The 26,995-nt window shown below is 49.9% G+C and overlaps 1 protein-coding gene across 4 annotated transcripts; it reads right to left on the bottom strand.

Annotated features, from left to right (window-relative positions):
- Positions 1-486: 486 nt before the first annotated feature.
- RHPN1 (rhophilin Rho GTPase binding protein 1) lies at positions 487-26,995 on the bottom strand. Of its 4 annotated transcripts, none has more exons than XM_064706773.1 (15): positions 26,007-26,994; positions 18,272-18,390; positions 14,328-14,456; positions 12,119-12,194; positions 11,773-11,850; positions 10,807-10,931; positions 9,964-10,130; positions 9,314-9,501; positions 9,052-9,208; positions 6,877-6,996; positions 4,811-5,005; positions 4,494-4,570; positions 3,617-3,763; positions 2,602-2,760; positions 487-2,511 (listed from the first exon to the last, which is right to left on the bottom strand). In XM_064706773.1, the coding sequence occupies exons 1-15, from the start codon at positions 26,094-26,096 to the stop codon at positions 2,320-2,322; spliced, it is 2,019 nt and encodes a 672-aa protein (XP_064562843.1). In that variant the 5' UTR covers positions 26,097-26,994; the 3' UTR covers positions 487-2,319. The 4 variants fall into 4 exon arrangements, with proteins under 4 accessions (XP_064562843.1, XP_064562844.1, XP_064562840.1 ...); XM_064706774.1 differs by having other exon boundaries at positions 487-2,508; positions 26,007-26,993; XM_064706770.1 differs by having other exon boundaries at positions 487-2,760; positions 26,007-26,995.

Raw genomic sequence — 26,995 nt, 5'->3', positions numbered from 1 at the left:
AAGGATTTGCTACTTTCCAGCCTAAATTACAATTTATGAACTCTTACAAATAAAAGGAATCAGAAACCCTTTATGGAACCAAAAGCAGAGTTTAAAACCTGCTGTGTGAAGCAAAAATTACTTTCTTGACCAATTCCTTTTTTTTTTGCAGGGGAAAAGCCCCCAAGGGATCCAACCTGAGCCCCACCCTCCACTTCCCACGTAATTTCCATGAATTCATGTGACAAAGCCACCATCTCCATTGCATCCCCCTGGAGATGGGAGACCACAGCTCACCAAATTTAATTTGGATACCTGGGACCTTGGTTTTCCTTGGAGCAGCCCATGCTGGATCCAAAGGATTTCTCCCAACCCCAACAGCTCCAGATTTGTGTAAAAATGACCCAAGGAGCATTAGGAGCATTAGCCAAGGCTTGTTTCCCATCATGGGTGGTGCACCCGCAATTCCCAACAAAAGTGCTACAAACTGGATTTGAATCAGTGCTTTTTAATCCATAAAAGGTGAGAATCCATGTACAAATTAAAAAAAAAAAAAAAACACCAACAAAAAATCAAAACCCAAACCAAGCCCAACATAAAACCCTGGAATTAGGGAAATTACCCCAATCCCACAAAACTCAACCCCTTTGCCAACGCTGGGGTTGGGTGATGCGGGCGGAAGGCGACGGCTTCTCCTAAATCAATCCCTCTCCAGCTCGGAGACGTCCGCGTGGCATCCCACGTTTTTAGGATGGTGGGAAGATGCTGCTGGGATGTTTTAAGGGCAAGGTGGCCTTTTCTGTGACCCCACCCCCTCCTTCCCTTCCCGCTCCCACGCCGAGCAGCCGGGAAGATGACGTGGGAAGCTCGGCTGCTACAGATGGCCCCGCGCTGGAAGGCGGATCCGGAATCCGGTGTGGTGATGCCTCAGGATATGGAGAGGCCTCTTGGACAACAGCAGAGCTAAAACCTCCTCCCTGAGCTCACAAAATCCCAGGATGGGTTGGCTTGGATGGGATCTTAAAGCCCATTCTGTTCCAGCCCCTGCCATGGGACAACTTCCATCATCCCAGGTTGCTCCAACCCCGTTCAACCTGGCTTTTTTTCCTGGAAGTTTTCCTTAAATAGAATCAGGGTTAAGAGCTTGGAAAATGGACAAGGAGCCACTAGAAGAAGTCACAATCCCAGGGGACACTGTGGCCACAAGATCCCATTGCTCCTTTAAACCACCCCTAAAAATTCCTTGAAAAGTACAAAAATACAATTTCATCTGTCCCAAGGGAATTTTTTACCTCCCAAGATCATCCAAGCACTGAAGACCAGACAGCTCCTCAGCCCTCAGAAAAAATAACAGGCAGAAACAGGATGGAGGACATTTTGCCAATCTGTTTTGTGGATTCAGAGTCTCCCAGTGTTTCCAGGACAATTACCAAGATGCCTGGATCCATCAGGCCAGCCCAGGAATGCTGACAGCAGTGTTAGGGAATTAGCAACATGTACAAGATCCAACAGCAGCACAAATTTAGGAGTTTAATAATCTGGAGGAGATATCTTCCTGGAATTTTAATCTCCTCCCAGGAAAAATAAACCCCCCCCAAGGCTCTTAGCTATTAATCTCCTCACACAATATTTAGGGCAATCCACGTATCCTGATTAAAAAAGCCAGACAACAACTGCACGTTAAGTCCTTCTCTTTTCTTCCAAAGAATCTGGCTGGGCAGCTGGGCTGGATTTTCCGAGTCAAGGTGGGGGTTCATTCCCCCCAAAAAAAACCACCCCAGAAGCACTAAAATGATCAAACCATCCTGCTTTGTTGGGATAGCCCCACCTGGGAGATACTGCCTGGGTTGGACCCTGTGATGGGATCACCATAAGATATCGATGCTGTGCTGTCCCCTCTCCCAAAAAATGGGAGTCTGGGAGGATTCATCTGAAGGATTCAACTCCTCCAGTAGCTCTTGGAGAGCAGCTCCATCTTGTACCTCACAGAGAAAGCCCAGGAGATGCTACAGAAGGTGACACTTTTGCTTTAATGGCTGGGGCTGGCTTTGGCCAAGCAGAAGACACAAACCGGGCCCTGCTTTAGCACAGCTCCCCCCAACCCCCTTGAAAACAAAAAAAAAAATCATCCCAAAATTAACAATAAACCCGAGTTTCCCCCAGATTGAGGGGATCGTTGGACACAGGAGCTGGGAGGTGGAGGTGCCTTGCTCACCTCTCAGCGCGGATCCGACCAGCGGCGCATTCCCGGCTCTGGGAGTCCTCACAGCCCAGCCAGGCTTGGGAAGCTTCCCGGGCAGGCAGCCAGTCCTGGAGCTCAGGGGACACCATGGAGCACGGTCAGTACATGGCCTCGTTGTCCCCCACGGCGGTGAAGGGGACACCGCTGTAGGTGCTCTTCTTGCTCTTCTTGCTCCACACCAGCAGCGTGCTGGCGCTCTTGCTGTTCATCAGGCTCTTCCTACTGTTCTCCTTGTTGCTCTTCAGCATCCCAGACCCCGAGGACATCACTGCTGCCTTCCTGTCCACCTGCTTGGGAAAGGTGGAGAGGGGAGTGAAGCCAGGGCAGCACCCAGAGAGCTCCAAGGAAAGAGCTCCGCATCCCTGTGGGATGTGACTTACGGCTTTGGGACATTCCGAGCCCTGCAGGGTGATGACTCCAATGTCCACCCCCTCCTTCCCGGTGCTCTTCAGGAGCTGGACAACCTCGGCGTGCTTGGACCACTTGCAGTCCTTGCCATTCACCGAGATGATGTAGTCCCCCTCCTTCAGTCCAGCTTCCTGCAGGGAATGAGGGAAAACATCCAAGAGAATCTTGGAATGGTTTGGAAGGGACCTTAAAGATCATCCAATCCCACCAGGGATGCTTCCCGCTATCCCAGGTTGCTCCTTGGACACTTCCAGGGATGGGGCAGCCACAGTTTCTCTGGGCAACCTCTGTCAGGGCCTCACCATCCTCACATCCAGGAATTTCTTCCCAATACCCGTCCAACCCTGCCCTCTGGCTTTGGGAAGCCATTCCTTCTCATCCTGGCACTCCATCCTTTGTCCCAAGGCCCTCTCCAACTCTCCTGGAACCTTTTAGACACTGGAAGGGGCTCCAAGCTCTCCCTGGAGCCTTCCCTTCTCCAGGCTGAGGAGAAGACACAACTCTGCTCCAGATATGGACCATATCCAGTCCACATCCCAATCTTTGGGGAGATTTGAGTTTTCCAAAGAGGGATGTGATCCTGCTGCTAAGTAGAGTGTTGTTCCAGAGATGCTGGGATTTGGATGGATGGGTTGGGTGTGGAGCAGAGAGACCCTTAGGGAATCTCACCAGGATTCTCCAGCATCTTCTGATGGAAAACATGTTTTCCCTGTTTTTCGCATGTGCCATCCTGTTCCAGCCACTGTCACATCCTAACATGAGGAACAAGGGAGCTGGATGGGCTTCCAGCAGTTAAAAACTGAGCAAAATTCCATGTTTTCTCCTTAGCTATCTCCTAAAAATTAATCATTTCATGACGCCCACCTGAGCTCCAGCAGGGATGAGTCTCCTCCTGAACCATTTTAAGACCTAAAAAACACCTGGAATCCCTCCAGGCAGCTCCCTTGTGGCATTCCCATGGGAATAGCAAGAAATTGGGGTACTCACAGCAGCGCAGCCCCCTGGGATGACCCCGGCAATGAGGACGGGGGAGTCTCCTCGCAGGGTGAACCCAAAGCCGTTCTCTCCTCTCACCAGGTGGACTCTCCGAGCTGGATACCACTTGTTCTTGGCTGAGAACACGGACAGGGGGCCCTGGGATGAGGCAGAAACATGGAATGCATCTTTTCAGCTCCCTGGAACTGCGCAGCCTTGTAAAAAAAACCCAACTCCAGGGATGGGGAGGGGCAGGGGAAGAAATTCTGTCTTTTGCAGGGAAAACAGTCCCTTCATCCAGGAAGAAATGATGGGGGCTGAGGCTGTCTGGATCTGGGGGATGCCACCAGGGGTTGGTCCAGGAGCAGGGTGGAGGGACACTTCACTAGTTCAGAGTCGTTTTCCCCCAGTTCTTTCCCATTTTCCCCTCTTTTTCTGCTTTTCCATTCTTACAGGAGCAGGATATTCATGCCTGCCCTGGGGCTGAGATGCACAAGCTCTCCCTGGGGTGCTCAGGAGATGATCCCACCACAGATCCCACCACTGTCCTGAATCCCAGGACCCTAAAAACTTAAAGAGAGCATGGATCAAGTTCCAGTGGGATTTTCCTGGTGCTTCCTGCCACCAAAACCCTTCTTCCCAAGGATCCCTTGAGAAAAGCCCACCCAAAATTCCCGAGCCTGCTCCCCTGTCACTAGATGAGCTTTGTGACCCATTTGTGTCACAGACACAGATCGCAGCCCTCCTCCTGCTGCTCCTCCTTGCAAAATTGCTGGAGACAGGGAGAAGAGGCTGCAGGAGGAAGGAATCCAGGCAAGCAGAGCATGCAGGGGAGGAGGAGGAGACGGCTGCTCCCTCGGGACATTCCCGTTCCTGGAGCTGTACGTACCAGCCTGTGGAAGAGGTCGGTCACCTTCACCTGGGAGAAGTTGGGGGATTTGATTTCGGGTTTCTGGTGAGTTTTGGCTGATGGGAGGGAGAGAAAAGCACAGACAAGGGGGTGACCTCAGGCAGTTGGGGCAGCTGCTGCTGTCCCAAAGAGGGACAGTGTGATCCCATAAGAGCCAGGACCTAAAACCCTGGAATAGTTCGGATTGGAACTCAGAGATCATCCAGGCCAACCCCCCTCCACAGCAGAATTCCCTAGGGAGTCTTCCCACCCACAAACCCCCTCCTCACCCACAATCCCAAAAAACCCCCACTCACGATGGATGTCCGGAGCCTCTCCCGTCTCAAAGAAATCCTCCTCGTGGTCGATCTCGGAATATTTGCTCAGGGAGCGTTTGTGGGCGAAGGACAGGACCTCCTGCAGGATATCCATCTTCCTTAGGATCTTGCACAATCCATGGATCCTCATGGCCTCCTCGTGCTTCATGATGGCTTTTTTGAGGTGAGCTTTGCCTGCGAGGGAGCAGAGGGAGCTGAGCCCGACGGAGCGGCAGCTCCGGCGCCGTTTCCCGCTCGGCTGCCCACGGATTTCAGGAGCGGTGCCACCACCCTGCTGTGACTCAGGGACAGCCCAGTCACGTTCCCAGCCCTAAATGGGGTCGGTCCCAGCCCGATGGAGGGCTGGGAAGGGACCTTGAAGGGTGACCTACTTCGCTCCCCTGACGGCAGAGCTGGCCGATGTTCCTGAAAAACCACCCCCGACGTCCCTCCTCACGCTTAACCTCAATCTCCTGAGCAAATTAACTTCTCTCCCTCGCCTCGGATCCCTCGGGAATGGGAACACGGAGAACAAGCCAGCCCTGTCCTCCTTGGGAAGGTGCAACACATCCCTGTTTTCTAGGCTAAGCCTCTTCCTTGCCCTGCAGGTCCTGCCCTCCATCCTCTGCTCTTTGCTCCTCTCCACTTGCCTTCAATGCGTTCCCACCCTCGGGAAATGGAAGTGGTCGGGAAAGAGGAGCTGCAATTCCAGTGACCCACGGATATCAACGCAAAGCATCTCCTCCATGGGAAACTGCAACCAAGGCAGCCGTATCCAAGGCTAAACTCCCAGAAAAGCTCTCTCCGTGTGTGTCTCATGGAAACACGTGTGCCTGTGGCATTTCACGTTCAGGACACACGGTGGCAACAGAATCCAGGGAGATGAGGGCTGCTCCAGACTCCCGGAATCCACAGCTAGAGGAACTTAAATACCGAGGGAATGTTTTGGGGTTGGATGGAAAACAGAGAGGAGATTCCCCCCACTGAGAATTTTTATAAAATCTATAAGTTGTGAAATTATGAAATTATGAAATCTAATTTATGAAATTGTGAAATCTATAAATTGTGAAATAATGGGTAATAATAATAATAGAATCATGGAATGGTTTGGGTTGGAAAAGAACTTAAAGCTCATCTCATTCCAACCCCCCTTCCATAGGGAGGGACATTCCCTCATCTCCCTTCCACCATTTCAGGTTGCTCCAAGCTCTGTGTGACCTGATCTTGGACCCCTCCAGGGATGGAGATCCACAACCTCTCTGAGTTTTTCCCTTCCTGTAAACCAAATCCAAGCTGAGCTTGGTGTCTGCACATGTATTTTTTACCAGGAAGGTTGAACAGAGCCTGTTTTCCCCAGGAAAATCAGGCAGAGCTGGAAAAGCTGATGCAAACCACATCTGAGGGTGTTGGGGTGCTGTCACCACAAACCACTTGGATTTTGGGGTTTATTTGGAGGTTTCCAGTGAAACCTGGCTGAGCATCCTGAAGGATTTTGCTGAGGCCAAACTCATTCCTGGTGGGATCGGCCTCCTTCCACACGTGTGCAAGGAGGGACAAGAGCTCCTGGGGGAGGCAACACCCCAAATTCTGAGTGCTGAGTTTGCTCTTGGTGCAGCCCTGTTGAGGAGGGGCTGCCAAAACACGACTTCAGCTGAATAAGCAGCGTCTGTTCTTTCCCTGGAGCTGAAATCCCGCATGGGAAGAAGTTCTTGTCTCCCGAGAATTCGCTGCAGCTGAAAAAGCCACCCCCTGAGCATCTGCTGTGTCTTGTTTTCCAGCCAAGTCAGCCCAAACCAAGGAGCTTCCAGGATCTCTGTGTCCCTGTGGATTTCTCTGTAGTGTTGGGTGATGTTACCTGGCTTGGAACACCTGGAATTTTTCCTGTCAGAGCTGGACAGGTTGGGACAAGCACCACGAGTCAGTCCTCACACCCTCAAGGGGACTGTGATGCTTTCCAGCTTCCCAGGATAAGAAATTTCCGGAGAAATTGCTCTTTGCATAGAGAGATCCCCCTAAAACCTCATAATTTGTGGGAATCAGGATGGGATCCAGGAATTCGTGCTCACCCAGCTTCCTCCTCTCCTCGGGATCCTGCAGCAGGACACGCAGTGATGGCCCCTCTGGCATGGTGACATGGAATTGCAGGAACGCCTTCTCCTGCTCCAGCAGTTCGGCATCCGAGGGAGCTGTGGGAAGGAAATGGATGGGGATGGGATTAGGGAGAGGTCAGGGCCACCCAGCCCCCTGTGGCAGTGGGGACAAGGAGGTCACATCCACATTCAGGTGGCCCTGGCAGCACCTTCCTGTCATCCAACCACAGCCTGCAAGGAATCAGGGATGGGCCCAGGGATGATCCCAGTCAGGGATGCACCAGGATGTGAAGTTAAGGGTAGGATTTGTCCTGAACACAGCTTTTTAATCCTCTTTCCTGCCTTCCTTTGCTCCAGTGTGGAAGCAGGACTGGGAATGGAGAGCCCTGGGAGGTCACTGACAGGGAGACAAATGAGACAACAAAATCAGGGAATCATGGAATGGTTTGGGTTGGAAAGGCTCTTAAAGATCATCCAATTCCAACCCCTTTCCACAAGGAGGGACACTTCCATTTGGCTTCAAGCTCCAGCCATTCTGGCCCAGGATAATTCCAGGGATGGGGCAGCCACAGCTCCTCTGGGAATTCCATTCCAGGGCCTCACCACACTCCAGGGAAGAATTCCTTCCCAATATCCCGTCTATCCCTGCCCTCTGGCAGTGGGAAGCCATTCCCTGTGTTCTGGCACTCCATCCCTTGTCCCAAATCCCTCTCCAGTTCTCCAGGAGCTCTGTGAAGAACTGGAAGGGCTTTAAAGTCTCCCTGGAGCCTTTTCTCTAGCCCACAGTGCAACCAAGGAGGTCATTCCATGCAAAAACAGAGATGGATGTAGCTTTCCCAGGCTCTCCAAATCCCACACTTTAAATCTCACTCTTTAAACCCTTTTTTCTAGGAACAAATTCTTCCTAATCCTCTTTGGCTGCACAGCAGCCTCTTTCCCTGGACACAGATTGGGATAAGAAACAACCCAAAATATTCCAGGGAGTTTTGTTGCTCCAAACAGAGGATCTCAAAAGCCTGGTGGGCACAGGGATCCAGAGGGTTGGGAACTGGCAGCTCCAGGGCTGGCTCTCCCTGTGCCAGCTCCTGCCATGTCAGCATCCCTGAGGGATGAAACTGCAGCGTAAGGAATTTATTCCCAGCTGGTTATGGAAGCAGAAGATTTGTTATTCTGACAGGGGAGAGGTGGGAGCAGGAACATGAGATCCCAACAGCAGGCAAAAAAATTCCTAAATTAGGCATCTCCTGCAGATTTCTGCTTCCCACAGTGCCTAAGGACACCAAAAATTTTAGGGGGAAGGTTTGCCCTGCCCCTTGGTACCCCATGGAATCCCATCTCCATCATCACCCTCTCCTGTTTGGATCTTTAAGCCCTTCCAGCTCCACATTATCCCCCTCTCTCCCATCTCCTTGCTCAGCCCAGCTTCTGCAACGCCCACGTGGCACAAGGCAGATTTTGGGCAGGCTCTGGAGCGGGGGAGGGTGTGAGGACAGTCTGGCAGCCACTGGTCACAGCACTGGTTTTGGCAGCCAGCCCTCAAAAATCTTCCCAGCCACCCACCAGGTGACACCAAAGGCCACCAGGAGCATCTGCTGCCCACCCCCGGATCCTCTGCTCCATCCCAAAATTGCTCCCAGGGTGTTGGAGGTGGCAGAGATGGGGATCAAGGGTCACATCTTGAAGTCACGCTCCAAGTGACTCCATGGAACCATGTGTACCTTGCTGCCACCACCCTGAGATTCCCAGGACGCCCATCCATGAGGCTGGAAGTTAAATCCAAGGTATTTTTGGATTTATTTTTGGACTTTTGAAGCCCTCAGCTGGTCTAACACAAGGTGACTCACAGTAGGCAGGTAGGTGACCCTTATTCCCCCACCCAGCCCCACCTGTCACAGCAGGTGACATCCCTCCAGCAGCTTTTTCCTCCATTTTTTTTAAGGATTTTTCTCTGTGGAAACCAGAAATATGGAAAAATCTGCCTTGGGGATGAATTGCTGGGTCCACTAAGAATATCCACAGCTCAGAGCATTCAAAAAACTTTAGGTGTTATACCCATAACATCTTTATTTGGGAATCCCTCCCCAAAACCCAGGAATAAAGTGGAATTAGTACTTGGATGAGCAGGAAGCTCCCTCCAGGCCAGACACTCACCGGGGCACTCACAGAGGGCGATGGCAGCGAAATAATGGGAGAGGGCTTTGAAATGCTCCGACTTGACTTGGACCATGGTGGTCCAGGAGAAGGGAACGTAGTCCTTGACGTGGGGCTGGCTCATGGTCTGGTGCACCAGGGAATAAACATCTTCCACCTGGGAAGAGGGAAGGGAGAAGAGATGGGAGGCAGGTTGTACTCTCTGGGAAGGTCCTGCCAACTACAAAATCCCACCAAATCTCCTCCCTCCCAAAATCCTCACCCTTGCTGCCTCCTGAGCCAGCTGCAGGCGGGCCAGGAAGTCGTTCTGGGCACGCAGCAAGGTCATCTTCTCAAAGACACACTCTTGGACCTGGGCCACCATCAGCCTCACCAGCATGGTCAGGGAGGCCGTGCTCATGTCCAGGCTGGGAGCATTGGAGAAGTTTTCCTTCAAGTAGTTAAAGGCACCTGGAGGAAGAAAAAAGCTCCTGGAAGTGAGCTTGTGAGGGAGAGAATCAAACTTTGGGATCAGGCAGGTTTCCCTCCAAGAACAGGTTCCCCTCACCATCAGTGGTGGGTAAGAAGATCTGAGGTCCCACCCTTGCCATCTAAACCATCCTTGTGCCCAATTCCTTCTCCAAAGCCCTGGGTGATCCCAGTTCCAGGCTCTGTTTTTTCTGTGGGGATCAGCCTCTCTCCTCTTCACAGGTGGGACACCCTTTTGGATGTCATCCTTTTGGGGGACATCCTTTTTGGCTGTTGGACCATCCCAACTCCTCTTCCCAACCCACACAACCAACGTGGAGCCACCTCGCGCTCCATTTGTGATGTCTTGGGAACACCTCTTCCTACGACTGCTCCCACCCCTTCCTGAGCTTCTGTGGATCATTCCCACCTTTGGGAAAAGGAGGAAGAGGGGAAGGCACTCACCAGCTGCCTTCTGGAAGGCATCGATGGCGAGGTTGAGGCCGGGCAGGGAGGCGCGGTCCTGCCGCGCTCCGATCTGGGTGTGCAGCGCTCCCAGGTTGAAGAGGACACTTCCCTTCTCGAAGGCCAGAGCCCTCTGGTGGGATGGGACCCCCGTCAGGGAGTCGTACCTGGAGAAGGGAAGAGCCAACAGCTGCCCATCCCCTGGTCATGGTCCCCATGCAGCCAAGTAGAAGTGTCCCTCCCTGTGGAAAGGGGCTGGAATTGGATGGTCTTGCAGGTCCCATCCAACCCAAACCATTCCATGATTCCCTGTCTCATTTGTCTCCCTGTCAGTGACCTCCAGTTGGGGAAATCCCAGGGCTCTCCATTCCCAGTCCTGCTTCCACACTGGAGCAAAGGAAGGCAGGAAAGAGGAAAAAAAAGCTGTGTTCAGGACAAATCCTGTCCTTAACTTCAGATCCTGGTGCATCCCTGACTGGGATCATCCCTGAGCACATCCCTGATTCCTGTCCCTGTCACACTCCACACAAAGTGTTCTCCCCCATGGAAAGGGTTGGAACTGGATGATCTTGTAGGTCCTTTCCAACCTAAACCACTCCATGATTCCCATGGATGCAGGAGGTGCCTGAAGGGTTTTCAGTGCTCAGGTGGGCTTGCAGACATCATTCCCATCATGGTACATCCCACGGGATTTGTGTTTCCCTTTCCCACCCCAAATTAACCCACCCAAGGCAACAGCAAATCCAGATCCTGGTGTCCACCAGCTCTGGCAGAGATTCCATCATGGAAATTTGGATCCTGACTCCCTCCCCACCCAGGTGGGACAGGGAAAGCTGCACCCACCAGTGGAAGAAGATGCCCAGGGTTTTGGAGGGAGGGAAGAACCGGCTGTCAAGGAAGTAGAGCTGGTTGTAATATTCCATCAGGAGCTCCAATCCGGCCTCGTTGCGGCTCGGGGTGCGCATGGCCTGCGGGAATAGGAGAGGAGACAGGGATGGGAAAAGAGGGACAGGACACAGGGAATGCTTCCCACTGCCAGGGGGCAGGGATAACTCAGATATTGGGGAGGAATTATTCCCTGTGAACATGGTGATTCCATTCCATTCCTGGCATGGAATTCCCAGAGAAGCTGTGGCTGCCCCTGGAAGTGTCCAACGCTGGGTTGGATGGGGCTTGGAGCAGCCTGGGACAGTGGAAGGTGTCCCTGCCCATGGGTTGGGATTGGAAGATCTTTAAGAGCCTTTCCAACCCAAACTATTCCATGAGTCTGAGTTTCATCCATGGGGAAAGTCTGGGTGCTGGGACACTCAAATGTGGAAGCAGCAGCCTGGGAGCTGTGCTGGAAAAAATCACGGAAATTCTGATTTTATAAATCCTAGGGAATAAACAGGATTTTTTCCCCTCCTTTCCCAGACTGCTTTAAATTCCCTCTTCTCCAAGGCCTATCTGGAGAGAGAGAAGTTGTTCAGCCTTGCCAGGGCTGAATTAATATCCATAAATAATGATTGTACTATAAATTTTATTCCTGCTCATTTGTAGGTCAGCAGGGCACTGAGGATAGGGAAAAATTAACAATTCCTGAATAATCTGTAATATTTTGGAACCTATAAACCAAGTCAAATAATATTATGGAACCTATAAAGCAATCCAAGAACCTATAAACATTCCCAAGTGGGAATGCTGCACCCTGAAATACAAGGACAAATATGGAATTTAAAGAAAGGATGAGGGGAACCCCCCAAAGGAAATGTGAAATCTCTAAGGAGTGATCCTGGACAAGCCAAACTTTGGAACCCAAGGGACACCCACCTGTCGCAGCTCCATGAATTCCTTGATTTCCTTTTCATACAGGACACCCTCCTCTCCATAGTGTTCACTGATGAAATCCTGGATTGGGAAACAGAAGAAAATCCAGATTTTTATTACTTAAAGGGAGATGTCCGGCAATTCTGTGTAAGAATTTTCCACAAGAAAACCTCCACTAAGTAATAATCTCCTCCCTTTCCTGCTCTCCAGCATCTCCAGACCTTCATCTCCCACTTTCCCATGTTTTAAGTCCAGTTCTTTACCATGCTTTTTTTTTTTGGCAGCTTTTCCAAATGGAAAAATGAATTTCAGCTGCTTCAGCATCGATCCATGAAACCCCAAAGCTCACCTTGAGCGGTACCAGCAAATCCAGCTCCTTGGTCTCCTTGAGTCCCAGAGGGATCATGGGAACGCTGATGGATTCGCTGGAAGAAGACAAGAACCTGTTTGGTGGTTGGATTAAAAATCTTGGATGGATCCTGTGGGTTGGAGATTAAAAGGAAGCAGCTCCTTGCCCTGGGCTGGTGCTGCTCCTATTAAGAGACTCCACATGGAAAAATGCTCTTCCCAAAAAGATTTGGGAATGGCAGCATAGGAGAAGAAGTGCTAAAAAAACCCCCCAAAATCATCTTATTTTTCCAGCTCCGGATTTTCAGAGGAATCCTGGATGTTGGGTGGGCAAGGCAGGATCAAGCCCTCACCAACACAACAGCCCCCTCTCATTATCCCCCCAGATTGCTGGTAATTCATTAATCAATCATTAACTGGGGAGGAAAACAAGCAAAGGAAGTTATGAAAACCAGGAGAGCAAGGCAGGGAATTAGCATCCACATTTTCCTTGGAACAAACAGCTCCAGGAGCTATAATTAGTGCAGAAAGCCATTACTGCTCATTTCCTAACGAGAATTCCACTGGAATCCAATGTCTGAAATAAACAAAGCGGGGTTTGTTTGGCCTGGGCAGGGTTTGGGGTTGTTGTTGCTGCTCCTGATTTCTTTTCAAACCAGGGCAAGCAAGTGGCAAATTGGGAAAACTGAGCAGCCTTGATAGGGAATGTGCCTGGAAAAGCACGTGGATGGACACAGAAACGTGGAATTGTGGAATGGTTTGGGTTGGAAGGGGCTTTAAAGATCATCCATTCTCACCCACTGCCATGGATAGGGACAACTTCCACAGGATCTGGCTGCTCCAGACCCCATCCAACCTGGCCTTGGACACTTCCAGGGATCAGGGAGCCACAGCTTCTCTGGGAATTCCATTCCAGGGACTCACCATCCTCCCAGCCAAGATTTCCTTCCCAATATCCCATCTATCCCTGCTCTCTGGCAGTGGGAAGCCATTCCCTGTGTCCTGTCCCTCCATCCCTTGTCCCAAGTCCCTCTCCAGCTCTCCTGGAGTCCCTTCAGGCTCTGGAAGGAGCTCTGAGGTCTCCCTGGATCTTTCCATTCTCCAGGCTGGACATTCCCAGCTCTCCCAGCCTGGCTCCAGCCCTTGGAGCATCTCCAGGGCCTCCTGTGGATCTACTCCAGCAACTCCAGGTCCTTCTGCTATTGGAGCCCGGAGCTGGATGCAGAATTCCAGGTGGGATCTCACCAGAGCAGGGCAGAGGGGCAGAATCCCCATTTTCCACCCTGTGGGATGAGCCTGGGACAGGGGGAATTTTTGGGATGTGAGCACATGTGGATGAGGCATTTCCAGCTTTTCATCCACCAACACTCCCAAATCCTTTCCTCAGGGCTGCTCTCCATCCCTTCTTCCCTGCCCCAGCCTGGATTTGTGCTTGGAATTGCCCCATCCCAGGTGCAGGATGTTGCACTTGGCTTTGTTGAACCTAATGAGGTTCTTCTGGAGCTTATCCAGGTCCTTCTGGATCCCATCCCATCCCATCCCATCCCATCCCTCAGCTGTGTCACCCACACAACACCCCACTCTGCCATCCAACACCGTCCATCTCAGGAAGGGAAAAGGAGGAAAAGAATCCCAGCATCCCAAAATTGTTTGGGCTGGAAAAGACCTCCAAGATCATCGAGTCCCACCTGTGACTGATCCCACCCAGCCCAGAGCACTGAGTGCCACATCCAATCATTCCTTGGACATTTCCAGGATAGTGATTCCCATCACCAAAATGTCCTGTTGGGAAGAGCTCTGGTGGGATTGTCAAGAAAGGGGGTCAGTACAAGGGAAGATTGTACTATTCCTCCTGCTTTGGGATATCAGTGCCCAAAGGATGCTCCATCTATCCTGAAACATTTCAGTATCTCCTAGGAAATGCTGATTTTTCTCTCCTTGCAGCTTTAGAAGGGAATCACTGTGATTCCCAGGATAAAAATTTTCCAGGAATTCTGGCCCACGCCCAAATCCTCCCCTATTCCTCCAGCCACCACCTTGTTGTCCCTGACCATGGAAAGGTTTGGATTGGAAGGGAACCTCTGAAGGTCATCCCAACCCATGGGACAGCGCAGGGCGGACAAGGCGAGAGCAGCCTTGCTTTCATAAAAATTCCCTAACAGAGGGAAAAATGAAATCCCAAGGGAACAGGCTGCTCTTCCCACACCCACCTCTCATTCTGATACACATCCATGCTGCTGTTGAGCTCTTCCAGCTCTTCCTTCAGGAGCTGAAGGTTGGAGTTGACGTAGCTCAGCTCCAGAGCCACCGTTTCCTTCACCTTGTGGTTGCTGGTGGCCCTGCAAGAAACCAATGGATCAAATTTCCCTCTTTTTGTCCATGAATTTATTTTTTCCACTCCAGACTCAGTTACCCAGTGGTGCAATCCATGTCTAGCCCAACATTCCCATGGGATTGTGCGTCTGGTTCTCCAGGTGATGCTGGAAAAGTTTGGGTGGGATGGGACCTCTGAGGGTCATCCCATTCCATCCCCTGCCATAGGACACCTTCCACTATCCCAGTTTGCTCCAAGCCCCATCCAACCTGGCTTTGGACACATCCAGGGATGGGGCAGCCACAGCTTCTCTGGGAATTCTATTCCAGGGACTCACCACCCTCACAGGGAATGATTTCTTCCCAATGTTCCACCTATCCCTGCCCTCTGGCAGTGGAAAGCCATTCCCTATGTCCTGTCATTCCATTCCTTTTCCCAAGTCCCTCTCCAACTCTCCTGGGGCCCCTTTAGGCACTGGAAAGATCTTTGAGGTGTCCATGGAATCTTCTCTTCCCTTCTCCAGGCTGGATATTCCCAGCTCTCCCAGACTTTCAGGATTAGGGAAGTCCAAACATCCAGGTAGAGGCTGAGCCCAAGGAAAACTCATTGCAGTGCTGCATCCAGGAATTCCTGCTCCAGAGCCACCTTCCCTTTGCCCATTCCTGTTTCATCTCCAGTGCAATTCCAGCTTGGGCTGTGACTAGTCCAGGTGCTCCCCCATCCCAAATAAACAATGGGATTTGAGGAGGAAAAACTCATTTTTGGGTGCAAAGAATCCTTGTGGAAAAGAAAGGATTTGTGAGCTCCTGCCCTCCCTTCCCGGCTCCCAGCAGGAGCTGTAAACACCAGGGATTGATTCCAGCTGTTCCCAGCAGGACAAGCTCCCAGGCTGATTATTCCCTGCTTATCTCCTCCAGAGGAAAGCAGGGAGAGATAACCCAGAGCTGAAAGGGGCTCTGGCTGCTGAACCACGCTGGGATCCAGGGAAAACAACACATGGACAAGCTCTGCTCCACCAGGAAACTGCTTCCCTCCTGCTTTTCCAGAGTATTGCCTTTGACATGGATTTTTCATGGATTAAATCCTTCTGGGTGCTGCCCTGCCCTGCTTTGGGGCAGCAGAAGGAGCTCCAGGGTTTTCCTTTGAAAATCTGATGGTTCAGTCTCCTCCTGCCTATCCTTTGCCAGGATTTTCCAAGACCAAGGAATTTTTTGTTTCTAAACAAACCAAACCAAATCAAACCAAACCACAGCACATCCAAAAATCCCCATGGCTCTTCCATTGAAAAATCCTTCAGCATTCCTGCAATTCCCCAGGCACATCACCCTATGTTCCCATAAAAACCAGTATTTAATTAATATAAACCAAGACTTAATTCCTATTTATGCCCCCCACATCCCAACACCTCCAGTACACTGTCAGTCTGATTTCCATCCCATATGGATTAAGGAGAGTTTTCCCTCCTTGTTTCCAGCTGCCAACAATTATTTTTTTTTTGCCCCTGATTATTTTCCAGGCGTCTTAGCACAGTTTCCAGAAGGATCTGCCCATGATTTTTTCAGGAATCTGTTAAAAGGTTTTCCTGGGGTACTTGCAAGTGCCACACACAGCAAATAATCCTGGAATGCTTTGGGTTGGAAGAGACCTTCAAAATAATGGAATTCTACTCCTCTGCCATGGTCAGGGACACCTTCCATTATTCCAGGTTGCTCCAAGCCCTGTCCAACCTGGCCTTGGACACTTCCAGGGATGGAGCAGCCACAGCTTCTCTAATAATTCCATTCCAGGGCCTCACCACCTTCACAAGGAAGAATTCTTTCCCAATATCCCATATAATCTCACCCTATTCCCCAGTTTAAAGCCATTCCCTGTGTCCTGTCCCTCTATCCCTTCTCCCAAATCCCTCTCCAGCTCTCCAGAATTCTCCTTTTCCTGCTGCCCACCCTGTGGGATGAGCCCAGGACACTGGGAATTTCTGGGATTTATTTTGTGATTTATTTTTCTTTCGTTCCAAAAACCTGGGCATTTTTATCTCCCCCGTTCTTCCACTCCATCCCAGCGTTTGAACAGGAAGGAAAAGGTTTCCTCTGGCTCTTCCCATTTATTTGCCCAGCAAACAAATCCACTGAGCAAATACCGCATGGATTTTTTTTTCCCAACACCCCATTCCTGCCAACTTTTCCAGGAAAAAAACATGGAAAGGCTGAACAGGATTATTTTTACCAAGCATCAGGCTAATTTGTTTTTAAATTTAAAGGCAAAATCCCTGCAAATTCAGCTCCAAACTGCTCCAGGCTGGACAACCCACAGTTTTTTCCACCAGCACCAGGCTAAAGATCCAAAGGAATTTTATCCATGCGCCACAAATCTTTAATTTTGAAGCAATAACCTTTAGACTTGCAACATAATCCCCCCCCCTCCTCCTCATCCTTTAATTTCAGGCTTGATTATTCCTTTTTCCAAAGTTTCATAAGCTCGGAGCACCGGAATGCCGAGAAATCGACTTTATTACTCAGCTGGATTTGTGGGAGGGCGGGAGGGAGGGAAAGAGGCTGCTCCAAAGGACACCCAGAGCGCTGAGCCAGCACAAAAAGAGCCCCCTCAGTGCATTTCCCTGATAATTAAGATGTGTTTTGCATCCCGTTTTTCCTCACTCCCACTTCCCACAGCTCTGATTCCAACCCAAACCAGGCTGATTTCTGCTGAGCCAGCACATTTCCCTCTGTTGTTTGTTTGGTTTTGGTTTTTTTTTAATATAACACAGGAGAGGCAGAAGTTGGGTTCTGTGGCTTTTTTTTCTTTAATTAAATGAGGCACGGCAGTGTGGATGGAGCAGTGGGATCTCCTCCCCCAGGAAAACACCAATTTTTAATGGCTTAACCATTATCCCCTTCTTCCAGGAACACTCCATTGATGTTAAATCACTCCAGTTCCAAAGTGGAAAGTTAATTTTATTTTATTTGGGATAAAAACAATCAACAAGTTAGTAAAATATTCCCCAAAAAACTGTATTTTAAGGCAGATTTATGGGATTTTTTAATATTAATGATCTGCCCAGCCTGGAGTGTGCTCCAAATATTAAGGGAAAATGAAATAAACACAAAAGATGCTAATTGTCCTTGGGGACAGGTGGTGGCCTTGGCAATGCTGGGGGAATGGTTGGACTCAATCCTGATGGGATCTTCTGACCTATTTATGATCCTAAAACTGGATTTCATGGAATGGTTTGGGGTGGATCTTCAGAAACTTCCAGTTCCACCCCCTGCCTTGGGCAGGGACTTTTCCCTATCCCAGGTTTGTCCAAGCCCCTTCCAACCTGGCCTGGACACTTTTAGGAATCAGGCAGCTGAGAATTCCATTCCAGGGCCTCATCACTCTTCCAGAGAATTCCTTCCCAAATCCCATCTATCCCTGCCCTCTGGCAGTGGGAAGCCATTCCCTGTGTCCTGTCCCTCCATCCCTTGTCCCAAGTCCCTCTCCAGCTCTCCTGGAGCCTCTTCAGGCACAGGAAGGAGCTCTGAGGTCTCCCTGGAGCCTTTTCTTTTCCAGGCTGGACATTCCCAGTTCCCATCCTGGTTCCAGAGCAGAGGGGCTCCAACCTTTGGAACATCTGGACTCACTCCAACAACTCCATATCCCTTGGATCCACTCACTGGGTTTTCAGACCAGAGCTCTGCATTCCAAGCCCAACCTCAGCCACAAATTCATTCCCATTATCCCATCTGCTCCCATCCTGATTTTTAACAATCTTCCACCAGCTGAATCTTGGATATCAAGACTCTATTCCTGCTTCCAACCAAATTCCAGAGCCAGGGGGATGCCCAGGGGATCAGGACTCACCGGAAGAGGTTTTCTGCCCCCGCTCTCATCCTCATCTCCTTGTTGATCTGTTGGTTGATCCGGGCCCGGCGGTGCTGGAGTTTGCTGCGCTGGGTCTGGGCAAAGGGGTCACAGCCCTGCTGAGAAACAAGGGCAGGTTCTCATCCCAAATCCACATTTTGGGATTCAAAAAATCCCATCAATTCCACAAATTGTGCACTTTCAGAGCCCAGAGTCACGGGGTGGTTTGGGTTGGAAGGGAGTTTAAAGATCAGGGAATTTCATCCCTTGCCATGGACAGGGACAACTTTCTCTATCCCAGGTTGCTCCAACCTCACCTTGGGCACTTCCAGGGATGGGGCAGCCACAGCTTCTCTGGGAATTCCATTCCAGTGCCTCACCACCCTCACAACAAAGAATTCCTTCCCAACATCCCATCTAATCTCACCCTATTCCAGTTTAAAGCCATTCCCTGTGTCCTGTACCTCCATTCCTTATCCAAAGTCCCTCTCCAGCTCTCCTGGAGCCCCTTCAGGCACTGGAAGGGGTCTGAGGTCTCCCTGGATCCTTCCCTTCTCCAGGCTGGACATTCCCAGCACTCCCAGCCTGGCTCCAGCCCTTGGAGCATCTCTGTGGCCTCCTCTGGAATTGCTCCAAACAGCTCCACATCCCTCTGCAGTTGGTCCCCAGAGCTGGATGAAGAATTCCAGGTGGGGTTTCTGCACCTGAGCAGGGCAGAGGGGCAGAATTCCCATTTTCCTGCTGCCCATGCTGTGGGATGAGCCTGGGACAGGGGGAATTTCTGGGATGTGAGCACACATGGCCGGGTCACATTGAGTTTCTCACCCCCCAGACTTCCCCTGCCCCTGGAATAACCATTTTATTCCCTAATCCCACGTGTTGCCAGCAGGGATTTCTTTCCCTGAGCTCTTCCCAAACTCAGCCCTGAACAGAAATTCCACATTCCATTCCCAGACTCTGGACATGAGCCAAGATCCAGGGGGGCTGGAGATGAGCTCAATAGGACCTCAAAGCTCAGGAAGAAATGTGATCCCAAGGCCATCTCCAGGATGTGGAGCACAGGGAGTCAGGAGCTCAGGGGGATGCAGGAACGAGGGGCTCACGGCGCTAAATTGATTCCATCCTTTCTGCGGCTCCGGCTCGGAATTTCTGCAGACAGGGAAAACACGCTGGATTCCCGACTTCAGGAAATAGCAGCCACCTGATTTCCCTCTGGCTCACAGGGTTATTATGGGATGCCTCAGGGAATGGGGCATCTCCAAATCCAGGGCTATAAAAGCTCTGCCCAAGTGGGGATGGTTCCCATTGAAGATTCAGAGGGATGAGCCTCTGGAAGATCCCTGGATAAAAAAATCCCTGGTTGGGAAGGCACAAAGCTGGGAAGTTTAAGAGTATGGGAAGTTCTGAGCCTGAAAATCACAGGAAGATCCCAAAATCATGGAATGGTTTGGGTTGAAAGACACTTTTAGGATCATCTCATTCCAACCTGGCACAGGTTTCCCAGAGAAGTTGTGGATGCCCCTGGAAGTGTTCCAGGCCAGGCTGGATGGGGCTTGGAGCAATCTGGGATAGTGAGAGGTGTCCCTGCCCATGGAATGAGATGATCTTTAATGCCCCTTCCATCATAAACCATTTCATAATTCCATGAAATGCCTGATCACCTCTCCAAAGGGACCTGACAAGGAGGAAATAGAAAATTTTTGCATTTCCATGGACTTCAGCTTCCTTAAAATTAATTCCTTGTATTTGAAGTCCACCGAGCGCTGCTTCCTTTGGAAAAGGGTCTGGGATTAACAGTGGGATTTTCATTTAAGGGAAAGATTGGATCTCCTAATTGGTCCCTTGGAGACTGAGGAATCAGAGTGACTCCAGCTGGTCCATAAATCTGTGGGATTAATGCTTTACAGTGATCCATGAACTTGATGAAAGGAACAAGCTGGAAGCATAAGATCCCAATTATTCTGGAAATGCAGTGGGATTTGAGGAAAACACCCCAATAGCTGCATAAATATTGGGTCTGAAACACTCAGGAGCAAATAAAGTTTGATCAAGAATTGTAATTTCTGGATTTGTCCTGGGAGGAATCCACCCATCCTGTTGGATCCCTAGGGGAATAAAAGAAATCTAGGAACCAGAGGAAAAAGGGGAAAGGATCAGGAAATCAGGCCAAGATGTAAAGAGAAGGTGCTCATTAAAATTTCAAGGTTTAATTTCAAATTTCAAGATGAGATCTCTGACAGCTTGACAGATCCAGAGACAAACATATGCAAATATATGCAAATGAGACAGTTCCAGGTTCCCTCTCTGTGTCTCCAGAGCCACAGGAATCCATGCAAAGCTCTAGAGGTGGGAAGTTTCTCTTCTCCAACTCCATCTCCTCCAGAAAATTCCAGCACCCTGGAGTCCTTTCCACCTCTGACAAAGATTTATTTAGAAGCAGCCAGAGGATTTTAGGGAATTTTTGTGGGAAAAAGGAGCAAAAACCACCTGGAGATGCAGGGAAGAGGCCTGGGAAGTGCAGGTGGGACGATGGAAAAGGCACAAGTAGGAGGATTATCCAAACCCAAAATAAAGATTTCTGTCTGGAGGGAAAGCAGGAAGGAAATGAAGGAAAGAAAGGAGTGGGATGCAGAAGACACTGGGATGGCTCCCCAAGATATTCCAAGAGGGATTAAAATCTCTTCCCTGCAGGAGCCATGAAAGGATTTAGCAAATTAATTTGACTTCTCCTGCTAGGAAGCACTAAAGCTGTTTGCAGAGCTCAGGTTTTTTTTTTTCCTGGCTTCTCCATCAGATTTAATGGGATGAGTTCTCAATCCCTATCCAGGCTCCTAAACCAGCAGCAAAAAGGTGCTGGAAAACCAGAAACCCCTGATATAAACCCAAAGCCTTGTGAGGTTAAGTCAGGAATTCAAGGATTTTTCGTGATCTCCACAAATTTTGTTTTCCTCTACATTTTTGAGGCTGGAAAAGTGCAGGAATGTGAGATTGCTGCACATCTTCCCTCAAGAGGCTCTTCCTTGATCCCAAAAAATCATCTTTGGCTTGCATGGATGAACAGAATCATCATTCCATGAGGAACAATCAAGCACCATCTGCAGGAGCTCCTGGAGCATCACAGGAATGTTGTAATTCCACAAATCTTGGAGCAAGGAGGGAATCTGGCTCCAGGAAAGCAAAAAAGGCCATCTTTAAATCCAGATATAAATGAGGAAAATAAGGAGTCAAGTGAAGAGCATTCCACCTTCCAACAGCTCAAAGGATCCCAAAGCTTTTCCTGTCAGAGCTCCAATGAAAACTGAAAACCACAGAATGAATTTCCAGGGATTTAAACATGACTTACATAAAGGGGAAAAAAAACATCCCACCAAAATCCCACTGTTGGGTTCCAAAAGGGATTTTCCTCACTGAATTCTTTGCTCAAGCTCTCAAGGTCACCCCTGTAAGGTCAGAAGAAAGAGAGGCTCTTTCATCCAGGCTTTGGGGTGCACCTGGGGACACCTGGAAAAGGGAATCTGGGGAGTTTAAGAAGTGGCTCTGGAGATACTCAGACTTTTCCTTCCTGGTTTAAAGGTTTTAAAGGAAGAATGAGCACAGAACTCTTCCATAAATTGTGGAGGAGCCACAGAACGACAGCTTTTGTTTGTACACAGGGAATGATGGAGCAGAAACCCATGAAAATGAGTGAGGTGTGGCCAGCCCTGATGTTTATCACATGTGACAAAGCAGGATTAGGGACAAACATTGGACTCTGTGATTCCAACGAGTCCATTCCAACCCATATCTAATGATTTTATTGGAATAAGGCTCTTTAGGCCCAGAAAAATCAGGGGAAATCCCTCACACGGAAGTGACAATGGAACCAAAAATCCTCATCCAGCCTCTCCACATGAGGGAAAAAAAGATTCCCTAAGACCCTTTCCAGAGGGAATCAAGCTCCCCTGTGAGGGAGGGCAAAGATTCTCCAGCCTTATCTTTGCAGGGAATGTTTGGAATGACTCAAGGGCTTTTGTCACTTCCAGCCACCTCTCCCAGGTCCAGAGGGCCCATCCAGGGTGGCAATTTAGGAGTCCTTAGGGAATGTTTACTCAGGGTGGACTTTGAACTTCCCACCGGCAGGAGATGAAGCCCTGGGTGACTCCTGGGTGACAGCCACACCCTGAGCGTGATTTGTGACCTCAGTGACAAAGACAAGGCACCAGGGACAATCTGAATCACCTGCAGGAAGATGTGGAAGCCAGTGATTCCATGACAGAGGGATTGTCTCTGCTCCTTTGTAGCTGGAAGCAACAGAGGAGAAATGAAACTGAAGGATATTAAGTGATATGTGGGAAGGGAAAAAGGGATCCTTGGAAATCCTGTTAAAATCTCAAGGAATAGAGAAATGGAGATGAAGACCCAGTTCCTGAAGATCAGGAATGTGTTGGTGAAATCCAGGCACAGATCTCTCCAGAGAAATGAGGAAGGGGTTGGTAACTGGGAGTTATACTTCCAGCAGGAATTGCAGGAAAAATCTCCTGAAGAAATGAAACTGAAGGATATTAAGTAAAATGTGGGGTGGGAAAATGGGATCCTTGGAAATACTGTTAAAGTTTCAAGAAATAGAGAAATGGAGATGAAGACTCAGTTCCTGAAGAACTGGCACAGATCAGGAATGTGCTGGTAAAATCCAGGCATGGATCTCTCCAGAGAAATGAGGAAGGGGTTGGTAATTCCCAGCAGAAATTGCAGGAAAATCTCCTGGAGATACCGAGAGAACCTGGCTGGATCCCACAAGCTGCTCCACAGCTCAGCTGCCTGAGCCTGGACCAAGCTGGGCCATGTCCAAGGCCAGTTTTGGCCACAAAGGAGTCGCCACCAGGATTCCTCCCAATTAGGGAAGCTGGGGAATGCCCAGAGAGAAACTGAGGAAGTTTAATTTGAGCGGAGACTGGAGACATCCATGATGTGGGAAGAGGAGTCATCAGCTGGTGCTGAGCTCAGCTCCTCGGGCAGCCCCACCTCCAGGAGACACCTTCCTGTTCCCAAGGACAGGGAATGAAGGAGAGCAGGACTCCAGCCAGTCTGGATCACCATTGTGGGTGTGGGCAAACACATAGAGGCCCTTTCCTGCCAGGAAAAGGGATATTGAAGGGATGATGGAAAGGTTTGGGTTGGAAGAGACCTTCAAAATCATGGAATTCCACCCCCTGCCATGGGCAGGGACACCTTCCACTATCCCAGGTTGCTCCAAGCCCCTTCCAACCTGGCCTTGGACATTCCAGGGATGGGGTAACCACAGCTTCTCTGGAAATTCCATTCCATAGCCTCAACACTCTCAGAGGAAACAATTCCTTCCCAAAATCCCATATAATCTCACCCTGTTCCAGTTCAAAGCCATTCCCTATATCCTGTCCCTCCATCCCATGTCCCAAGTCCCTCTCCAGCTCTCCTGGAGCCCCTTTAGGCTCTGAGGTCTCCCTGGATCCTTCCCTTCTCCAAGCTCGACATTCCCAGCTTTCCCAGCCTGGCTCCAGCCCTTGGAGCATCTCTGTGTCCTCCTCTGGAATAACTCCAGCAGCTCCAGGTCCTCCTGCTGTTGGAGCCCAAAGCTGGACCACAATCCATGATCCCAACCCCATCCAATGGGCCCATGGTCTGTGGCTCCAACCTCAAACTCATAAATTTCTCCCACTAAACACCTACATCCCACTCCAAAAAAATAAATAAATCAGGGATTTATTTCCCTGCCCTCTCAGCAGCACCAGCACTTCCTTACACAGAGTTTTTCCTCCAAATAGGAAGCTCCCAAGTGCACAGATGATTCCAGGCTGGAATAGGATAACTCTGAGCACCTGTTTTAATTCCAGAACCACGCCGGTCTTTAAAGGATTTCCACAGAGCCACAGCTGTCAGCTGGAATTTTTATTCCTCTTTGGAATCCACAAGTTTTTGAGTCAGGCCAGCACAGCAGAAGTGGCCAAGTGACCTTGCTTTAGCCACATTATCCCGTGGGACAGAGAGGAAAACAAAAGCCAGGGAAGCACTCCACACACAAAAACAGGCTTGGAAATCCTCCTTTTTTTTTTTTTTTTTTTTCCCAAGGTTATCCAGAATTTTCTTCCATTTTTTTTCCCAGCCAGAAGCATTTAAGAAATTAATATGAGCTGTTATAAGACAAGCAGGAAGTGACAACAAGTGGGTTTTTACTGCCTGAAAATCCATTTAGATAGGAAATTCCCTGCCATGGAATTAATCTCATGGAGCACCCTGGCTCCGAGCTGCGTTTCTGTGGGAGACAGGAGCAGCTAAAACCTCTAAAACCTTTTATTGAGAATATGGTTACATCACAGAGCCTTTGAACAAATGAGGGGAGGATTAAGGTTTTAAATTTCCCAAGTGGCCTCACTGGTGGTTCATGCAGTCAGCAAGAGGAAGGAAAAAAAATAAACCCAGGGGTGGGAATAAAAAATCTGGGGGATTGGGGGTTTTTAAACAGCACAAACTGCAGTTAAAAATTGAATTTTAGGAGAGTGAAAGTGCTCTGAGGAGGTGGGGGAAGCACAGAGTCAGGGCAAGGTGCCAGCAGGAAACAGGTGGATTAAGTCTTCACTCCTAGGACAGAAAACTTGGCCAAAAAAAAAAAAAAAAGATTAAAAATCACTTTTTCAGCAGCATTCAGGATCCCCTGCAAGGCAGAAAATATGGATCCACGCTCCTGATGTTGTCAGGGTGATAAAAACAGCAGGAAAAGGTTGTATTGATAATTTCTTTTACATAACAATAACAAAAATAAAGTAATACAGCCCATCAGGTGTTCTGCTGCTTTAATTAAAAAATAATCATATTATGACAGAGGCTGCTGATGGCCCTGCCCAGTCCTCCCTCCAAAGCTTGGCAATATTTTCCATGTTTTTCTTTGTGCTCCAGACCCAAAGAGAATAAACTGGGGGAAAAAATTCCCAAATCCCTCCTGTTAATCTTCCCCCACGAGCAGCACCTGCTCTTCAGACAAGGCCCCGAGTTAAACCCCGACCTGGTTTAAGGTTGCAACCTCTTGAGCTGCAGCCCAGGCTCAAGTGACTCCAGATCAGATTGATCCAGGGGGATAAAAAAATGAAAAAAAAAAAAATCCCTTCCAGAGCTTGTCTGAGTTCCCCTTTCTTGGTTATTTGGGATTTTTTTTTTTAGGGGTGTTTTAAGTTTTGGGACTTTTTGCAAGAAGAGCTCAGATTATGGAGTGAACTCGCTGCTGGTTTGTCCTGTTGGATCTCAGGGGGAAAAACTAATGGGAAAAACACTTAAATATATCAAAAAAATATTGTTTTCCACGTTTTCTTGCTCCCTAAATCCTCTCTGACCCCAAGAAATCAGGGGCTGGTGGCAGCCTGAGGACAATTGCCACTGATTCCATCCCAAATGTTGGTCATTAAACAACAACCCCAGCAGAACAATCAGCACATCATAAACTTCCCCTGGGAGTTCCTGGCTGGATCAGCTCCCCAGGGGCACGAAGGAGAGAAAAAACCCAAAATCTCAGGGAATGAGGTGAGAAGCAGGCGCTGGGAAGCTTGGGGATGCAGCCAGCAGAAAAGCCGGGATTCAGGAGCAGAGTTTTAGGGATGAGGAGCTGTTTAGGGCTGTTTATGGGGCAGCGACACCGTTTCCACCCCTAGCAGGGTTGGATATCCCTGTGCCCCCATCCATGGGCACACCCATCCCTAGGGATGGGACAGGGATATGGGGCCATCCTCACCTTGCGTGTGCTGCCGCTCTTCGGGCCCTGCAGGAGGACAAGGCCACCGTCCCTGTCCCCATCCGGGCTCTCCTCCTCGGGGGGCATCATCTCCAGGGATGCGACATCCACAGGCTGGGAATGGGGGGCTGGAGCTGGGGGGCTCCTGCTTGAGCTCACAGGGGGGGGTTTGGGGGCTCGGTGACCCCTCCGGGGTCCAGATCCCAGCCCTGTCCTAATTAGGGGCTGAAACCCCTCCTAAACCCTGCTCTGTTCTCTTGCAAAGCCCCCTGCCCTCAACATCTGGCCAGATGTGAGCCCACAGCTTCCCTCCGAATAGAAATAATTTAGGGAAAAGAAGGGAAACAAACCCCTTTTGTAAAGCTATCCCCCCCTGCCAGGTAGGGGGATGTTAAATCCCACCAGACCCTAAATGGGGGAAGTTTAAAACTCTCCCAAAACCCACTTGGATAAGGAGGATAAGGGAGTTATCCTGGATAACTGGATAAGGGAAAGAGGGAGTTTAACCCCCCCAAACTCCCCTAAATAGGGGGGTGTTTGAGCCCACTACAAACTCCCCCTAAAAGAGTTATTCTAAATGGAACTGGGGAGGGTTTAAACGGAGACCCGGAACGAGAAGGGAGCCAAACCCTCTTAAAACCCCTTTACAGGGCTGCCCCAAATGGGGGCCAACCCCCCCAAACTCCCTTGTAGAACTATCCTAAATGGGGGGGCAGGGAAGTTTAAACCCTCCCAAAACTCCTTTTTAGAACTACCCTAAACACACCGAGTTCAAATCCACCTCATACAACGACCCCAGACATGGCGAGGGGTTAAACCCCCTTTCCCCTTACAGCATAAACACCCCCAAAATCCCCCTCCCAAAGATGCCCCAGCAAACGGGACCCCTCCAAAACCTCGTTCCAGAGCCAAACCACAACTCCACAGCCCTGCCCCACCCCGGGGTGCCCCGGGACCCTCCGGCCGTGCCCCCGCTCACCCCCGGTGCC

This window comes from Zonotrichia leucophrys, chromosome 2, assembly GCF_028769735.1.
Source record: "Zonotrichia leucophrys gambelii isolate GWCS_2022_RI chromosome 2, RI_Zleu_2.0, whole genome shotgun sequence".
Taxonomy (NCBI): Eukaryota; Metazoa; Chordata; class Aves; order Passeriformes; family Passerellidae; genus Zonotrichia; species Zonotrichia leucophrys.
Note: the sequence above shows the minus strand (reverse complement) of the source record. Positions and strands in the feature narration are given on the sequence as shown.